Source organism: Nannobrachium achirus, assembly GCF_963921795.1.
Source record: "Nannobrachium achirus genome assembly, chromosome: 11".
Classification (NCBI taxonomy): domain Eukaryota; kingdom Metazoa; phylum Chordata; class Actinopteri; order Myctophiformes; family Myctophidae; genus Nannobrachium; species Nannobrachium achirus.
Genome location: NC_137820.1, coordinates 3,386,299 through 3,401,929, shown reverse-complemented (window position 1 = coordinate 3,401,929; position 15,631 = coordinate 3,386,299). Strand labels below are relative to the sequence as shown.

General features: G+C 43.7%; 1 protein-coding gene across 1 annotated transcript in view; it reads left to right on the top strand.

Moving 5' to 3' along the window:
* The window catches only part of myo5c (myosin VC), an 82,696-nt gene that overhangs the window by 27,365 nt on the left and 39,700 nt on the right, over positions 1-15,631 (top strand). The window contains exons 6-18 of the mRNA XM_080736245.1: positions 1,390-1,546; positions 2,970-3,113; positions 5,342-5,423; positions 7,026-7,133; positions 7,863-7,969; positions 8,725-8,990; positions 10,037-10,118; positions 10,818-10,958; positions 12,014-12,136; positions 12,271-12,354; positions 13,979-14,110; positions 14,817-14,914; positions 15,475-15,561. Of these exons, the coding sequence (XP_080592371.1) occupies positions 1,390-1,546; positions 2,970-3,113; positions 5,342-5,423; positions 7,026-7,133; positions 7,863-7,969; positions 8,725-8,990; positions 10,037-10,118; positions 10,818-10,958; positions 12,014-12,136; positions 12,271-12,354; positions 13,979-14,110; positions 14,817-14,914; positions 15,475-15,561 (1,611 nt within the window). The remainder of the gene's footprint in view (positions 1-1,389; positions 1,547-2,969; positions 3,114-5,341; positions 5,424-7,025; positions 7,134-7,862; positions 7,970-8,724; positions 8,991-10,036; positions 10,119-10,817; positions 10,959-12,013; positions 12,137-12,270; positions 12,355-13,978; positions 14,111-14,816; positions 14,915-15,474; positions 15,562-15,631) is intronic.

Here is a 15,631-nt window from a genome sequence, read left to right as displayed (position 1 = left end):
TAAGAACCAGTCTATCATAGTGTTTAATGTGTTCCATAGGGACCATAAGAACCAGTCTATCATAGTGTTTAATGTGTTCCGTAGGGACCATAAGAACCAGTCTATCATAGTGTTTAATGTGTTCCATAGGGACCATAAGAACCAGTCTATCATAGTGTTTAATGTGTTCCACAGGGACCATAAGAACCAGTCTATCATAGTGTTTAATGTGTTCCACAGGGACCATAAGAACCAGTCTATCATAGTGTTTAATGTGTTCCATAGGGACCATAAGAACCAGTCCATCATAGTGTTTAATGTGTTCCGTAGGGACCATAAGAACCAGTCTATCATAGTGTTTAATGTGTTCCATAGGGACCATAAGAACCAGTCTATCATAGTGTTTAATGTGTTCCACAGGGACCATAAGAACCAGTCTATCATAGTGTTTAATGTGTTCCACAGGGACCATAAGAACCAGTCTATCATAGTGTTTAATGTGTTCCATAGGGACCATAAGAACCAGTCTATCATAGTGTTTAATGTGTTCCATAGGGACCATAAGAACCAGTCTATCATAGTGTTTAATGTGTTCCATAGGGACCATAAGAACCAGTCTATCATAGTGTTTAATGTGTTCCATAGGGACCATAAGAACCAGTCTATCATAGTGTTTAATGTGTTCCATAGGGACCATAAGAACCAGTCCATCATAGTGTTTAATGTGTTCCATAGGGACCATAAGAACCAGTCTATCATAGTGTTTAATGTGTTCCACAGGGACCATAAGAACCAGTCTATCATAGTGTTTAATGTGTTCCATAGGGACCATAAGAACCAGTCTATCATAGTGTTTAATGTGTTCCACAGGGACCATAAGAACCAGTCTATCATAGTGTTTAATGTGTTCCATAGGGACCATAAGAACCAGTCTATCATAGTGTTTAATGTGTTCCATAGGGACCATAAGAACCAGTCTATCATAGTGTTTAATGTGTTCCACAGGGACCATAAGAACCAGTCCATCATAGTGTTTAATGTGTTCCATAGGGACCATAAGAACCAGTCTATCATAGTGTTTAATGTGTTCCATAGGGACCATAAGAACCAGTCTATCATAGTGTTTAATGTGTTCCACAGGGACCATAAGAACCAGTCTATCATAGTGTTTAATGTGTTCCACAGGGACCATAAGAACCAGTCTATCATAGTGTTTAATGTGTTCCATAGGGACCATAAGAACCAGTCTATCATAGTGTTTAATGTGTTCCATAGGGACCATAAGAACCAGTCTATCATAGTGTTTAATGTGTTCCGTAGGGACCATAAGAACCAGTCTATCATAGTGTTTAATGTGTTCCATAGGGACCATAAGAACCAGTCTATCATAGTGTTTAATGTGTTCCATAGGGACCATAAGAACCAGTCCATCATAGTGAGCGGGGAGTCTGGTGCTGGGAAGACGGTTTCTGCTCGCTATGCCATGAGGTACTTCGCTGTGGTCAGCAAGTCCAGCAGCAAGACCCGAGTGGAGGAGAAGGTTCTGGCCTCCAATCCAATTACTGAGGTACTGGCATGTCAATGCACCGTCCAATCAGATAGCAGAGGTACTGGCATGTCAATGCACCGTCCAATCAGATAGCAGAGGTACTGGCATGTCAATGCACCGTCCAATCAGATAGCAGAGGTACTGGCATGTCAATGCACCGTCCAATCAGATAGCAGAGGTACTGGCATGTCAATGCACCGTCCAATCAGATAGCAGAGGTACTGGCATGTCAATGCACCATCCAATCAAATAACAGAGGTACTGGCATGTCAATGCACCGTCCAATCCAATAACAGAGGTACTGGCATGTCAATGCACCATCCAATCAAATAACAGAGGTACTGGCATGTCAATGCACCGTCCAATCAAATAACAGAGGTACTGGCATGTCAATGCACCGTCCAATCAGATAGCAGAGGTACTGGCATGTCAATGTACTGTCCAATCCAATAGCAGAGGTACTGGCATGTCAATGAACCGTCCAATCCAATAGCAGAGGTACTGGCATGTCAATGTACTGTCCAATCCAATAGCAGAGGTACTGGCATGTCAATGAACCGTCCAATCCAATAGCAGAGGTACTGGTGAGGGAAAGTTGGCTGAGTGTTAGACCAGGGGCATCAATTGGGTATGGCAGGGGTATGCAGCTGCCATAGCCTGGGTCCAGGGGGGAGAATACAAGTTACTTTAAAATATAAATCCATGAATGTCTCTTTGTCTATCTGTGCTGGTTATGTTGTTAAATTACATTAAAATAACTAGAAAAAGCAAAATTTAACAAGATATTATAATTATATTCTCCACACTTGTATTCTCCCCATCTTGACAGAATAGTATATTCCCAGGTTCTGCAGGTCAGCTGCACAGGTGCAATTCATCATTGTTAATTGTGGCACGTTTACTATATTTTTTTGCCAAGTTTAGCCGCACTTGAACAACTGTTCCAGACCGCCATATCCAGCCCAAGAAACCATAGACATTTTTGGGGAAAAAAATAGAACTTCTTAAAATAAATGTATCATTCCTGTTGCTAAGGTATGGCATGACTGGTGTCTTGCACGCGCGTGACCTTTTTCTGAACTGACACCACTGTGTTAGACCAATCTGGGAACTACATCTAAATCAATAACTTTATTCACAAATGTGTTCATAAAGGTGTCTACTATCACCTCTGAACTTTGTCAAACCCAACTCCCTTGACATACTTTGTGGGAGCCAATCAAAGTTGGGGGTATCCCGAGGGCCTGGGATTAAAGGGAGAAAAATAAAATAAAAATTGCCAATATGAGCGTATGAGGTGTGTAATTAGGGTATGTTTGGGCTGCTGAATCCATTCCAACCATTAGTTATCAGTGGATAAATCACCATAAAATAGGCCTATGGGGAATGATTTAAATCATACATGTTTCTATGGAGTGATTTAAATCATTCATGTTTCCAGGCCATAGGGAATGCAAAGACCACGCGTAACGACAACAGCAGTCGCTTTGGGAAGTACACTGAGATCAGCTTCGACAGGAAGTACCGCATCATCGGAGCCAACATGAGGACCTACCTGCTGGAGAAGTCTAGGGTGGTGTTCCAGGTATGTATTAAACCCATTTAGGCCTAGAATTATTGAATGCTTTAACTATTGAAAAATAGCAGATATAAAAAAAATTGCAGATATAGCGCGGCACCGAGTGCCGCGCTGCGAGCTTGTAGATCTGCTATTTTAGAAAAATCGTGAAAATTAGAATTTTGACCCGTTTCTATAAGTGTCTTTTCAATCCTTCTAAGACTTTTTGAAAAACCTATGTTTCTATGTCAGCAATCTGGCCAGCCATCGTCAAAGAAAAGGTCCTTTTCACTTAACTGGAGCTCAGTTAGTCTGTTCTTGAGAGACTACTATGTCAGTGGTTCTCAAACCTTTTCACGTGAAGGACCCCCAAAATGATATGTATTTGGCCACAGACCCCCATCTCAAAATATTTAGTTCCAGGGACCACCCAGAAGCAAAATTTGAGTTACAAACGTTTGCTTTCAAAACGACTATTTCAAAAATAGCAGATCTACAAGCTCGCAGCGCGGCACTCGGTGCCGCGCTGTGAGCTTGTATATCTGCTATTTTTCACTGGTTAAAGCATTCAATAATTCTAGGCCTGAATGGGTGAATAGAAGTCTAGGGTGGTCTTCCAGGTATGTATTTAATAGAAGTCTAGGACAGTGTTTCTCAACCACTGTGCCTGGGGACCTTTGGTGTGCCCCTGAGAAGGGTCAAGTGTGCCCCTTGAAACTGCTTGATAGCCAGTATTGTATTTATCATTTTAAAAAGGATTTAAAGTTATACCATGTAACTTTTTTTATAAAACAAATCTTAAAATTGTCCTAACTCTTAAATCGCTAAAGTTTTAGAACACCCACTCCGTTATTTTCAGCTTCTGAAGCCTTCTCTTTATATGTTTTCTATGATCCTGACCGGGGTCCGGTTTTCGCGGAAAAATTACGTCATCATACACTACCGGCCAATCACAGCGAGGGTTATACACTGCCGGCCAATCACAGCGCATCTTGAAGTGGGGTCGCTAGCTATCACAATAGGGAGGCCATATTTGTAGGCGCCCGTGTGTCTCTATCTATACTCGGGTGAAACACTCCGTTTCTCCGGAATGCCTGAACGCACAGGAACCAGGGACCCATCTAAAGATAGATCTCGGCGAGGTGGAGGCAGACGCGGGGGTGACGCGGGGGTGTGAGGCCCGGTCCGCGGCGAAAAACGGCCGAAAGACGCGGACGCTACTGACCACTAGTTGAGCAACTTACACAGTATAGCTTTAAACTAGTGAAAACAGACGATCTATAAGCACACAACGCCTCGCGGTGCGAGGCGTTGTGTGCTTGTAGATCTGCTGTTTTCACTACTGTTGTGCGACAGCCTTGTATGATGAAGCAGGGCTTTACTTTGCAAAGAAACGTACACATTTGAAACTTGCAGATACAAGGTTTCTTCCCGACAGTGACGATATTTACACCCCTGTATTATGTTGGTGTGCTCATGGATTCTTGGGACATTTAGTGTGTAGTGTGCTCATGCAGAAAAAGGTTGAGAAACGCTGGTCTAGGGTGGTCTTCCAGTATGTATTTAATAGAAAAAACATAATCAATTCCTCCCCACACACATTTCTGTGTTGGCACTGCTGTTGTAGCTTACTTAGCTCTCACGCTCTGACAGACCCGTCGCTAAAAGACTAGAGCAGGATTTCTCAGCCCCTACGAGTGCTCAACTTGAGTCAAAATAAACTAAACTACTTCACTACACTACTCACCAAACCAAAGGTAGTTTTGCGTTGTTGAAAAAGTCTATTCTCCGCAGTAGGAAACCTCTCAGCACCCCACCTACTCTGTAAAATACACTATTTTTGTCATGAAATAAAACGCATCCACCTCGAGCCACCCAGCGGCCACCGCAGACACAACGGTTCACAACCCCGGAAATAAGAGGCGGTCGAGTTGGATGCGTTTTATTTCATGCCAAAAATAGTGTCTTTTGCAGAGTGGGGTGAGGTGCTGAGGGGTTCACCACCACGGAGAATAGACTTTCAACAACGCGAAACAACCTTTGGTTTGGTGAGTAGTGAAGTAGTTTAGTTTATTTTGACTCAAGTTGAGCGCTCATAGGGGCTGAGAAAATCCGGTCTAGTCTTTTAGCGAGGGGTCTGTCAGAGCGTGGACCAGAGCTATAGCTTACTAACTCACCTGCCAGTGAGGAGCCCCCACTGGGAGGACGAAGAAGAGAGACTTTTTACTTACAGGGTTTTTCTCTCTGGTCTCCAGGCGGAGAATGAGAGGAACTACCACATCTTCTACCAGATGTGCTCCTGTGCAGACAGACCAGAGTTCAAGAACCTCCGACTGCGTGAGTTTCTCTTCCTCAAACCATTCTGGTGTCTGCCACAGACATGACATTAAACCAGGGGTCTTCAATGTTTTCAGGCCAAGGACCCCTTAGTTGAGACAGAGATGAAGCAGGGACCCCCCACAACCTGTTCATAGATTGCCATAGTTTCAGCACAAATGAATCAAATGTTTTATGGTCAGGACTCAGCAGGAGCCTGGCTGTCTCGGTTCCAGACTTAAATCATTTATAGACATATTTTGGGAAATGTCTTACCGTTGTTTTGGGTTGAGATTGGCACATTTCCTGGGGCAGTCTGCCCAGATCACGCATGTCACATGTGTCTTCTTATTTTTTAGACATCTGCAATGTAGTGCATTTGAAACTACATTGCAGTGCACATCATGGGGTGATCACTGCTTGCCTCCTGTGAATTGTTTTATTTTTATTTTGTTTATTTTATTTTTATTTTGTTGCTGAGTGAAGGTCAGCAGACAAAGTGACATGAGTGAGAAGAAAAAACCTGATCGAGTGAAATGTGCCAATGTCAACCAGAAACATCGGTATGTGTTAATTGTGCAGTGGCAGCGGGGCAGTTCCAGTACATCTCACCATGTCTGTGTGTTGTGCAGTGGCAGCGGGGCAGTTCCAGTACATCTCATCTCTCTGTGTGTTGTGCAGTGAGAGCGGGGCAGTTCCAGTACATCTCAGTATGTCTATGTGTTGTGCAGTGGGCGCGGGGCAGTTCCAGTACATCTCATCTCTCTGTGTGTTGTGCAGTGAGAGCGGGGCAGTTCCAGTACATCTCACCATGTCTGTGTGTTGTGCAGTGGGCGCGGGGCAGTTCCAGTACATCTCACCATGTCTGTGTGTTGTGCAGTGAGTGCGGGGCAGTTCCAGTACATCTCATCTCTCTGTGTGTTGTGCAGTGGGCGTGGGGCAGTTCCAGTACATCTCAGTGTGTCTGTGTGTTGTGCAGTGAGAGCGGGGCAGTTCCAGTACATCTCAGTGTGTCTGTGTGTTGTGCAGTGAGAGCGGGGCAGTTCCAGTACATCTCATCTCTCTGTGTGTTGTGCAGTGAGAGCGGGGCAGTTCCAGTACATCTCAGTGTGTCTATGTGTTGTGCAGTGGGCGCGGGGCAGTTCCAGTACATCTCAGTGTGTCTGTGTGTTGTGCAGTGGGCGCGGGGCAGTTCCAGTACACCTCATCTCTCTATGTGTTGTGCAGTGAGAGCGGGGCAGTTCCAGTACATCTCATCTCTCTGTGTGTTGTGCAGTGGCAGCGGGGCAGTTCCAGTACATCTCAGTGTGTCTATGTGTTGTGCAGTGGGCGCGGGGCAGTTCCAGTACATCTCAGTGTGTCTATGTGTTGTGCAGTGGCAGCGGGGCAGTTCCAGTACATCTCAGTGTGTCTGTGTGTTGTGCAGTGGGCGCGGGGCAGTTCCAGTACACCTCATCTCTCTATGTGTTGTGCAGTGAGAGCGGGGCAGTTCCAGTACATCTCATCTCTCTGTGTGTTGTGCAGTGGCAGCGGGGCAGTTCCAGTACATCTCAGTGTGTCTATGTGTTGTGCAGTGGGCGCGGGGCAGTTCCAGTACATCTCATCTCTCTATGTGTTGTGCAGTAGGAGCGGGGCAGTTCCAGTACACCTGCATGGGAGGAGAGGTCTCCGTGGAAGGAGTGGACGACCGCTCTGCCATGGAGGAGACCCTGAGGACCTTTGACCTGCTGGGTGAGATGACCTTTGATCCCTGTCCTGACCTCTACTGGATCTCCATGTGGCTTTCATGATGATTAACCTAATGTGCAACATTGTTTTCTCACCAACTGTAAACAAACCAACATAAAGTTTAAGTGTATAAGGGTGTCTCAGTGACAATTTAAGGACTTTTTTAATACCTCTAAAATGATAAATTAAACATTGGTCAACTTGTCAAATATTGGAGGCAGAAATTGTGAAAATAGCAGATCTGTATGCTCACAACGCCTCGCAACTATTTTCATGTATAGCCTCAACTCTTAGTGCTCGTCAGGGGGGGGGAGTCCCCAGTTAAAATATGATTATTTGAGGGATCGCAGCCTGAAAAGGTTGAGAACCACTGCTTTAATCACTTCAAAGAACTGGTTCGCTCAACTCAATTGTAGAATTGTCACGTTTCAGGGTATCTTGGGTGCGGAATTCGAGGTAAAGTATGAAGAGAAGCAACCCACACTCACGTTATAAGAGTCTTTTTTAATAACTAAACAGCAGCAGCAGTAGTCAGGACATGCAGACGCGTTTCGGCCGTCAGGCCATCATCAGTGTAACTGTTACACTGATGATGGCCTGGGGTTGGCAACTTTGATGATGGAGAGGGCCATCATATTTCCACACTCACTCCACTATCCATCTCTGCTCTCTCTCTATTGGTCAGGTCTGAAGGAGGAGGAGTTTAATCTGTGCTCTCTCTCTATTGGTCAGGTCTGGAGGCGGAGTTTCGGGGGGACATCTTCAAGGTGTTAGCCAGCATTCTGCATCTGGGAAACGTCTCCATCCGCCAGGCGGGAGGAGACAAGTGCTCTGTGAATGTAAGACACAAACTAACACTGTAGGAGGAGACAAGTGCTCTGTGAATGTAAGACACAAACTAACCCTGTAGGAGCAGACAAGTGCTCTGTGAATGTAAGACACAAACTAACCCTGTAGGAGCAGACAAGTGCTCTGTGAATGTAAGACACAAACTAACCCTGTAGGAGCAGACAAGTGCTCTGTGAATGTAAGACACAAACTAACAGTGTAGGAGAAGACAAGTGCTCTGTGAATGTAAGACACAAACTAACACTGTAGGAGCAGACATGAGACACAAACTAACCCTGTAGGAGGAGCAGACAAGTGCTCTGTGAATGTAAGACACAAACTATGACTACCTTTTTTCACTAGCCAAAACAAAAGACAAAAGAAATCACGATTTACGATAGTAGCACGATAATCAAAATCCGGAACATTTGGCAAAAAATAGCCGATCTACAAGCTTACAATGGTAGTGGTTGTTATTTTGTGCTTCAATGACATTCGAGCCACTTCGTGTACTGTTTTATTTCGCCAGCGTTTTCTTCCATTCCGTCGGTCTCCGTCCCCAGCCCGCTGATTGTCGGATAGTAAAAGTAGAGAGAGGTGTCTGGGTTCGTGGCGATTTCTGACTACTCCGTGGTGATAGCTTATCACCCCAGACTGTACTATGATAGGGCCTTAACAAAGTCTTCAATCAATCAATCAATCAATCGGTCCATGTACAGCCCAATGACCCTGGGGGTGTTGTGTGACTAACTGTGTCCCTGTGCAGCCCAGTGACCCTCACCTGGCGGTGTTCTGCCAGCTGCTGGCGGTGCCCGCGGAGGCTCTGTGCCGCTGGCTGTGCCACCGCCGCATGGTGCTGGTGCAGGAGACCCTGGTTCGACCGGTGAGCCGGGCGCAGGCGGTGAGCGGGCGCGACGCGCTGGCCAAGCACCTCTACGCCCACCTGTTCCAGGGCGTGGTCGCCCGCATCAACGCTGCTCTGAGGGTGCCCGCCAAGCAGCACGCGTTTATAGGGGTCCTGGACATATACGGGTGAGCACGCTTACAGAACACACATCCATCTAAAAAATATATCTGTATGAATACTTCATAGGGGTCCTGGACATATACGGGTGAGCACGCTTACAGAACACACATCCATCTAAAAAAACGAAATACGAATATTTTGTAAAAGTACATTTTCTTGAAACTTTAATACTGTATATTTCTTGAAACTTTCATATATTATTCTAGATACATTGCACATTCAGTGAATTATTCCAAACCCATTTTTGTTAAAGTGATCCTGGCTAATACATACATAATACATTATAATTGTCCTCTATAACTACAATGTAAAATTAAAAACACTGTAAATATTTTATTTCTTCTATAAATAGCTAATCTTTAACTCAACAGGGGAAATGCCTGTCGCACGTTGATGATGTCATAAAACCATGTGTGGTCTATCCCTATGCAATTCTTCGCATGCATGTGCAAATAAAAACAAACATAATACTTCCTATGGTTAATATGAGCATCAAATCAATATTTAAAATGTGTGTTCATGCCAGAAATTGCATAGGGATAGACCACACATTGTTTTATGACATCATCAACTTGCGACGGGCATTTCCCCTATTGAGTGAAAGATTAGCTATTTCTTGAAGAAATTAAATATTTAAGGTGTTTTTAATTTTACATTGTAGTTATATAGGACAATTATAATGTATTAAGGCATATTTGTCGTATTAGGCTAGCCAGGGATCCTTTTAAAATATAGATTTTTTTTATGGCATACAGCTCATGAATATCAAAAGTCCATATTTCAAAATATTACAATATTACAGGAGACTCAAAACAATGATTTATAATAGAGAAATGTCAACCTTCTGAAGTCAGAGTAGATTGAAGTCCAGTGGGAAGGTTCTGCATTCAGTTATGATTTGGGCTGCTATGGCATCTGGAATGCTTTTTCACACAATATTATTATGTTTTTAGATGGATCTGTATAAAGAGAACATTTAGACCTGGTACGCATCCGTGTCGCTTTGGATTTTAACCACTATTTTAAAACATTCTCACGCTTTTGTCTGCAGCTTTGAGACTTTTGACATCAACAGTTTTGAACAGTTTTGCATCAACTATGCCAACGAGAAACTACAGCAGCAGTTCAACCTGGTACAGTACACACGCACACACATGCACGCACGCACACATGCACTAGGGCATTAACGACTCAAGTTTTTTTTTCAATATTTAGATATTTGATGTAAATGTTACCAGTCCTCCTCCTCCAGGAGGAGGGCCCCACACACACCCATTGTAACTTCAAACTCCATTTGAACCATGATAGATTCATTAAAAACACCCATTATTCTTTCTGGTGAACAGGCCGTGTTCTTTTGATAACCTTTTTCATTTATTTTTAATACTTTTTTACTGTATTTTTTTTTTCTTTTTTTTCCTTCATTTTCCCAAATAATTATTAAAAAAAAAAATTGAAAAAGGTTATAAAAAAAAACACCATGCACTGGTTAAAGTAATTATGCGTTCCTGGACTACATAGTTTAATGTTTTCTCCTCCCCACCAGCATGTGTTTAACAGGATGTTTTCTCCTCCCCACCAGCATGTGTTTAACAGGATGTTTTCTCCTCCCCACCAGCATGTGTTTAACAGGATGTTTTCTCCTCCCCACCAGCATGTGTTTAACAGGATGTTTTCTCCTCCCCACCAGCATGTGTTTAACAGGATGTTTTCTCCTCCCCACCAGCATGTGTTCAAGCTGGAGCAGCAGGAGTACATGAGAGAAGACATTCTTAATGTTTTCTCCTCCCCACCAGCATGTGTTTAACAGGATGTTTTCTCCTCCCCACCAGCATGTGTTCAAGCTGGAGCAGCAGGAGTACATGAGAGAAGACATTCCCTGGACGCTGATAGACTTCTATGACAACCAGCCAGTCATCGACCTCATCGAAGCCAAGATGGGAATCCTGGACCTTCTGGACGAAGAGTGTGTGGTAAAACAATACACACACATCTGGATGATGTTCATATTGTCCCAACCCTGAGATGGATAGATAGATAGATAGATAGATAGATAGATAGATAGATAGTGGGGCGGCATAGCTCAGGGGTAGAGAAACCGTTATTAGAGCACGAAGGGTATAAATCCCGAAGGGTTCCCAGTTCGAATCCGGGCACCCCCTGAGTTAATGTCGAAGGGTCCTTGGGCAAGACTCTGAACCCCACATTGCTCCCGGTGAGCAGGTTGGTGCCTTGCATGGTTTCCTCCGCCACCGGTGTATGAATGTGTGCGTGAATGGGTGAATGTAATGCACAATCTATGTAAAGCGCTTTGGATAAAAGCACTATATAAATGCACCATTTACCCTTTATAGATAGATAGATAGATAGATAGGTCTAGGAGTCATACATGCATTTTCAGGGTCGCAATCATGCCTATAGTAGTATAAAAACGGAAATAACTTGGGGAAACTCTGGATAGGGCAGTCTATGAGTTAATAAAGCAATAAGTCACAAGAGGCGAGTGGTTACCGGGGTATAATACACCGGCTGAAAGGCGTTGGGAAACACGAGGCGTCAGCCAAGTGTTTCCGACCCTCTCAGCCGGTGTAAAATACCCCGGTAACCACAAGCCTCGCGTGGCTTATTGCTGTTCTAAAACGGTCACAAAATTATGGCAACATGAAAATCATAGACATGTACCAATTAAAACTGTTCTATTTCACTAATAATACACAATAAGGTCTGCTCTGCAAGAATGTCGTTCCCGGCCAGGCAGCAGAAAAGACACAGGTGCAGATAATTGGTGCACTGTGGAACACTGTGGAAAGAAATAACGCACCTGGGTTTGATATAAACTGATTCAAGGTGTGGGTTATAGTCTCATATACCACAGACCATCAGAATCAAGGAATGGAACTAACCGTTTTAGAATGTGTTATTGATGTGTGTGTGTGTGTGTGTGTGTGTGTGTGTGTGTGTGTGTGTGTGTGTGTGTGTGTGTGTGTGTGTGTGTGTGTGTGTGTGTGTGAACTTGTGGTTTCCTCAGTTTCCTCAGGGAACGGATCACAACTGGCTGCAGAAACTCTACAACTTCCTGGAGACCAACCCTCTGTTTGAGAAACCTCGTCTGTCCAGCCAGGCCTTCCTCATCCAGCACTTTGCAGACAAGGTGCAGTGAGCTCTGAGGTCTCTTAAACATAGAAAGCCTTCCTTCTCCTGGGAAATAGAACAGTTTAAAATGATGTTAACCCCTTCTTTGGGGTAGAGAGATAGAGCAGGTTAAAACCATGTTTCTTGTGACAGGTTGAATACCAGTGCCGTGGTTTCCTGGAGAAAAACCGAGACGCTCTCTACGAAGAACTGGTGGACATCATGAGAGCCAGCAGTGTATGTTCACACCACCTTCATTTATTCACCACATTCGTTCGTTCGTTCGTTCGTTCGTTCGTTCGTTCCTTTGTTTGTTCATTCATTCATTTGTTTGTTTGTTTGCTCGTTCATCAATTAATATGTTTGTTTGTTCATTCATTCATTGATCCACTTGTTTGTTTGTTTGTTCTTTCATAGTGAATTCATTCATAAATTCATTCATGTCATGGTGTTTAATTTTGTGGTGAAAGCTCCTAACATGTCATGTTCATGGTGTTTCATGTTGTGGTGAAAGCTCCTAACATGTCATGTTATCATGGTGTTTCATGTTGTGGTGAAAGCTCCTAACATGTCATGTTCATGGTGTTTCATGTTGTGGTGGAAGCTCCTAACATGTCATGTTCATGGTGTTTCATGTTGTGGTGAAAGCTCCTAACATGTCATGTTCATGGTGTTTCATTTTGTGGTGGAAGCTCCTAACATGTCATGTTCATGGTGTTTCATGTTGTGGTGGAAGCTCCTAACATGTCATGTTCATGGTGTTTCATGTTGTGGTGAAAGCTCCTAACATGTCATGTTCATGGTGTTTCATGTTGTGGTGAAAGCTCCTAACATGTCATGTTCATGGTGTTTCATGTTGTGGTGAAAGCTCCTAACATGTCATGTTCATGGTGTTTCATTTTGTGGTGAAAGCTCCTAACATGTCATGTTCATGGTGTTTCATGTTGTGGTGGAAGCTCCTAACATGTCATGTTCATGGTGTTTCATGTTGTGGTGAAAGCTCCTAACATGTCATGTTCATGGTGTTTCATGTTGTGGTGGAAGCTCCTAACATGTCATGTTCATGGTGTTTCATGTTGTGGTGAAAGCTCCTAACATGTCATGTTCATGGTGTTTCATGTTGTGGTGGAAGCTCCTAACATGTCATGTTCATGGTGTTTCATGTTGTGGTGGAAGCTCCTAACATGTCATGTTCATGGTGTTTCATGTTGTGGTGAAAGCTCCTAACATGTCATGTTCATGGTGTTTCATGTTGTGGTGAAAGCTCCTAACATGTCAAGTTCATGGTGTTTCATGTTGTGGTGAAAGCTCCTAACATGTCATGTTCATGGTGTTTCATGTTGTGGTGAAAGCTCCTAACATGTCATGTTCATGGTGTTTCATGTTGTGGTGGAAGCTCCTAACATGTCATGTTCATGGTGTTTCATGTTGTGGTGGAAGCTCCTAACATGTCATGTTCATGGTGTTTCATGTTGTGGTGAAAGCTCCTAACATGTCATGTTCATGGTGTTTCATGTTGTGGTGAAAGCTCCTAACATGTCATGTTCATGGTGTTTCATGTTGTGGTGGAAGCTCCTAACATGTCATGTTCATGGTGTTTCATGTTGTGGTGAAAGCTCCTAACATGTCATGTTCATGGTGTTTCATGTTGTGGTGAAAGCTCCTAACATGTCATGTTCATGGTGTTTCATGTTGTGGTGGAAGCTCCTAACATGTCATGTTCATGTTGTGGTGGAAGCTCCTAACATGTCATGTTCATGGTGTTTCATGTTGTGGTGAAAGCTCCTAACATGTCATGTCATCTTGGTGTTTCATGTTGTGGTGAAAGCTCCTAACATGTCATGTCATCTTGGTGTTTCAGTTCCCCCTCCTGGCCAACTTCTTCCAGGAGTCAGAAGAACAGCCGGTGAACAAGCAGGCGTTCAGAGTGAAGGCAGCCAGGCCAGCACTAAGAGCCTCCAACAAGCAGCTCAGAGCCACGGTGGGAGACAAGGTGTGCAAAAATGCTTTAACATTAAATATAACATAAATTGGACCATATTTTCACAAAACGCATAATATCATGGTGATTGAAACGAGGCTTTAAACTAGCGACAGGAACCATAAAGTATTTATGACAATGTTTATTAAGGTAAGAAAATCAAATGTAAAAGGAGACAAGAATGGAATCCTATGGAGAACATGTTGCTTCTGGTACCAGAACAGCACAACTAGCGGCCAATCATAGGAACTTTTAGTTCCATCTTTGCTCCATTTTAAAACCGGACAACTGGACCCCTGTTCCTAACACTACAAACTAAAGGCTTGTCCATACTGTCTCCAACCACCAAACCTTTCATCGGAAAGGTCCGACTTTCCGACATGCAGCTTTCTCAACTCAAATTCGGGGTAATGCTTTTCAGAAGTTGCGAGGGATGTCATTTTCTTTTTTGTTGAACCGGACCTTGCCAACGAAAGTTTGGTGGTTGGAGACAGTATGGACGGGCCTTAAACAGGCTGGTAGCAAACTGTTTCTGACATTGAAAACCACACACACGCACCCGCACACATCTTAAAGTAGTGCAAATCCAACCCTGCTCATACAGACAGATACAGATAAAGAGTATAGATCTATAAAAAACCATTAATAAAACACTGTTTAAATGTTTGTTCTTTTTTGTTCTTTTTGTTTGTTTGTTTGTTTTGTGGGGTGTTCCCAGTTCCGTGGTTCTCTGTCGCTGCTCATGGAAACCCTGAATGCCACCACACCTCACTACGTACGATGCATCAAACCCAACGACCACAAACTGCCCTTTGAGTGAGTAAAACATGACGCTTTATTTCAGATCATGGTGTTATTGGTACTGTTATTCAGATTCAGATTCAGATTACTTTATTAACCATTGTGTAATACACATAGGCATTTGATTGGGCATACTACATTTTTACGTAGTCACCACAGCAGCCATGGGCGGCGCTATCTTGGAGAACCTGCGGAGCAAGTTCAGAAGGGTAGTCGCAGTTACTATCAAAACCTCCACCGGCTGTCTGTCTGTCAGTCATGTCACACTTATGCCCTACTCATATCTCCGCCACCGTTGCAAAACTTTGCACACACACTGGCATTGGCTGCCAAACCACAACCTCAAATCCACCCCTCATTTCTCACGTGGCCCTCTTCTAGCGCCACCATGAGGCCGATTCTTGCAAAACACATTTTTGAACACTGCTCCAACAGATTTTGCCCTAAAATCACGCAAAGCGGTACACCGTATCTCTACACAGTCATGTCATGCCTTCTAAAGTTTGTGAATGCGACCTGACGGTCGCTTATCTCCCAATTTAGGGAGTCTTACTGGTTGTTATTCTTTTTTTAAGGTATGACAGCAGGAGGGTGGTGCAACAGTTACGGGCCTGTGGCGTGCTGGAGACCATTCATATCAGCGCTCAGAGCTATCCTTCCAGGTGTGTATAGATCTGTTGTATCCTTCCAGGTGTGTATAGATCTGTTCTACCCTTCCAGGTGTGTATAGAT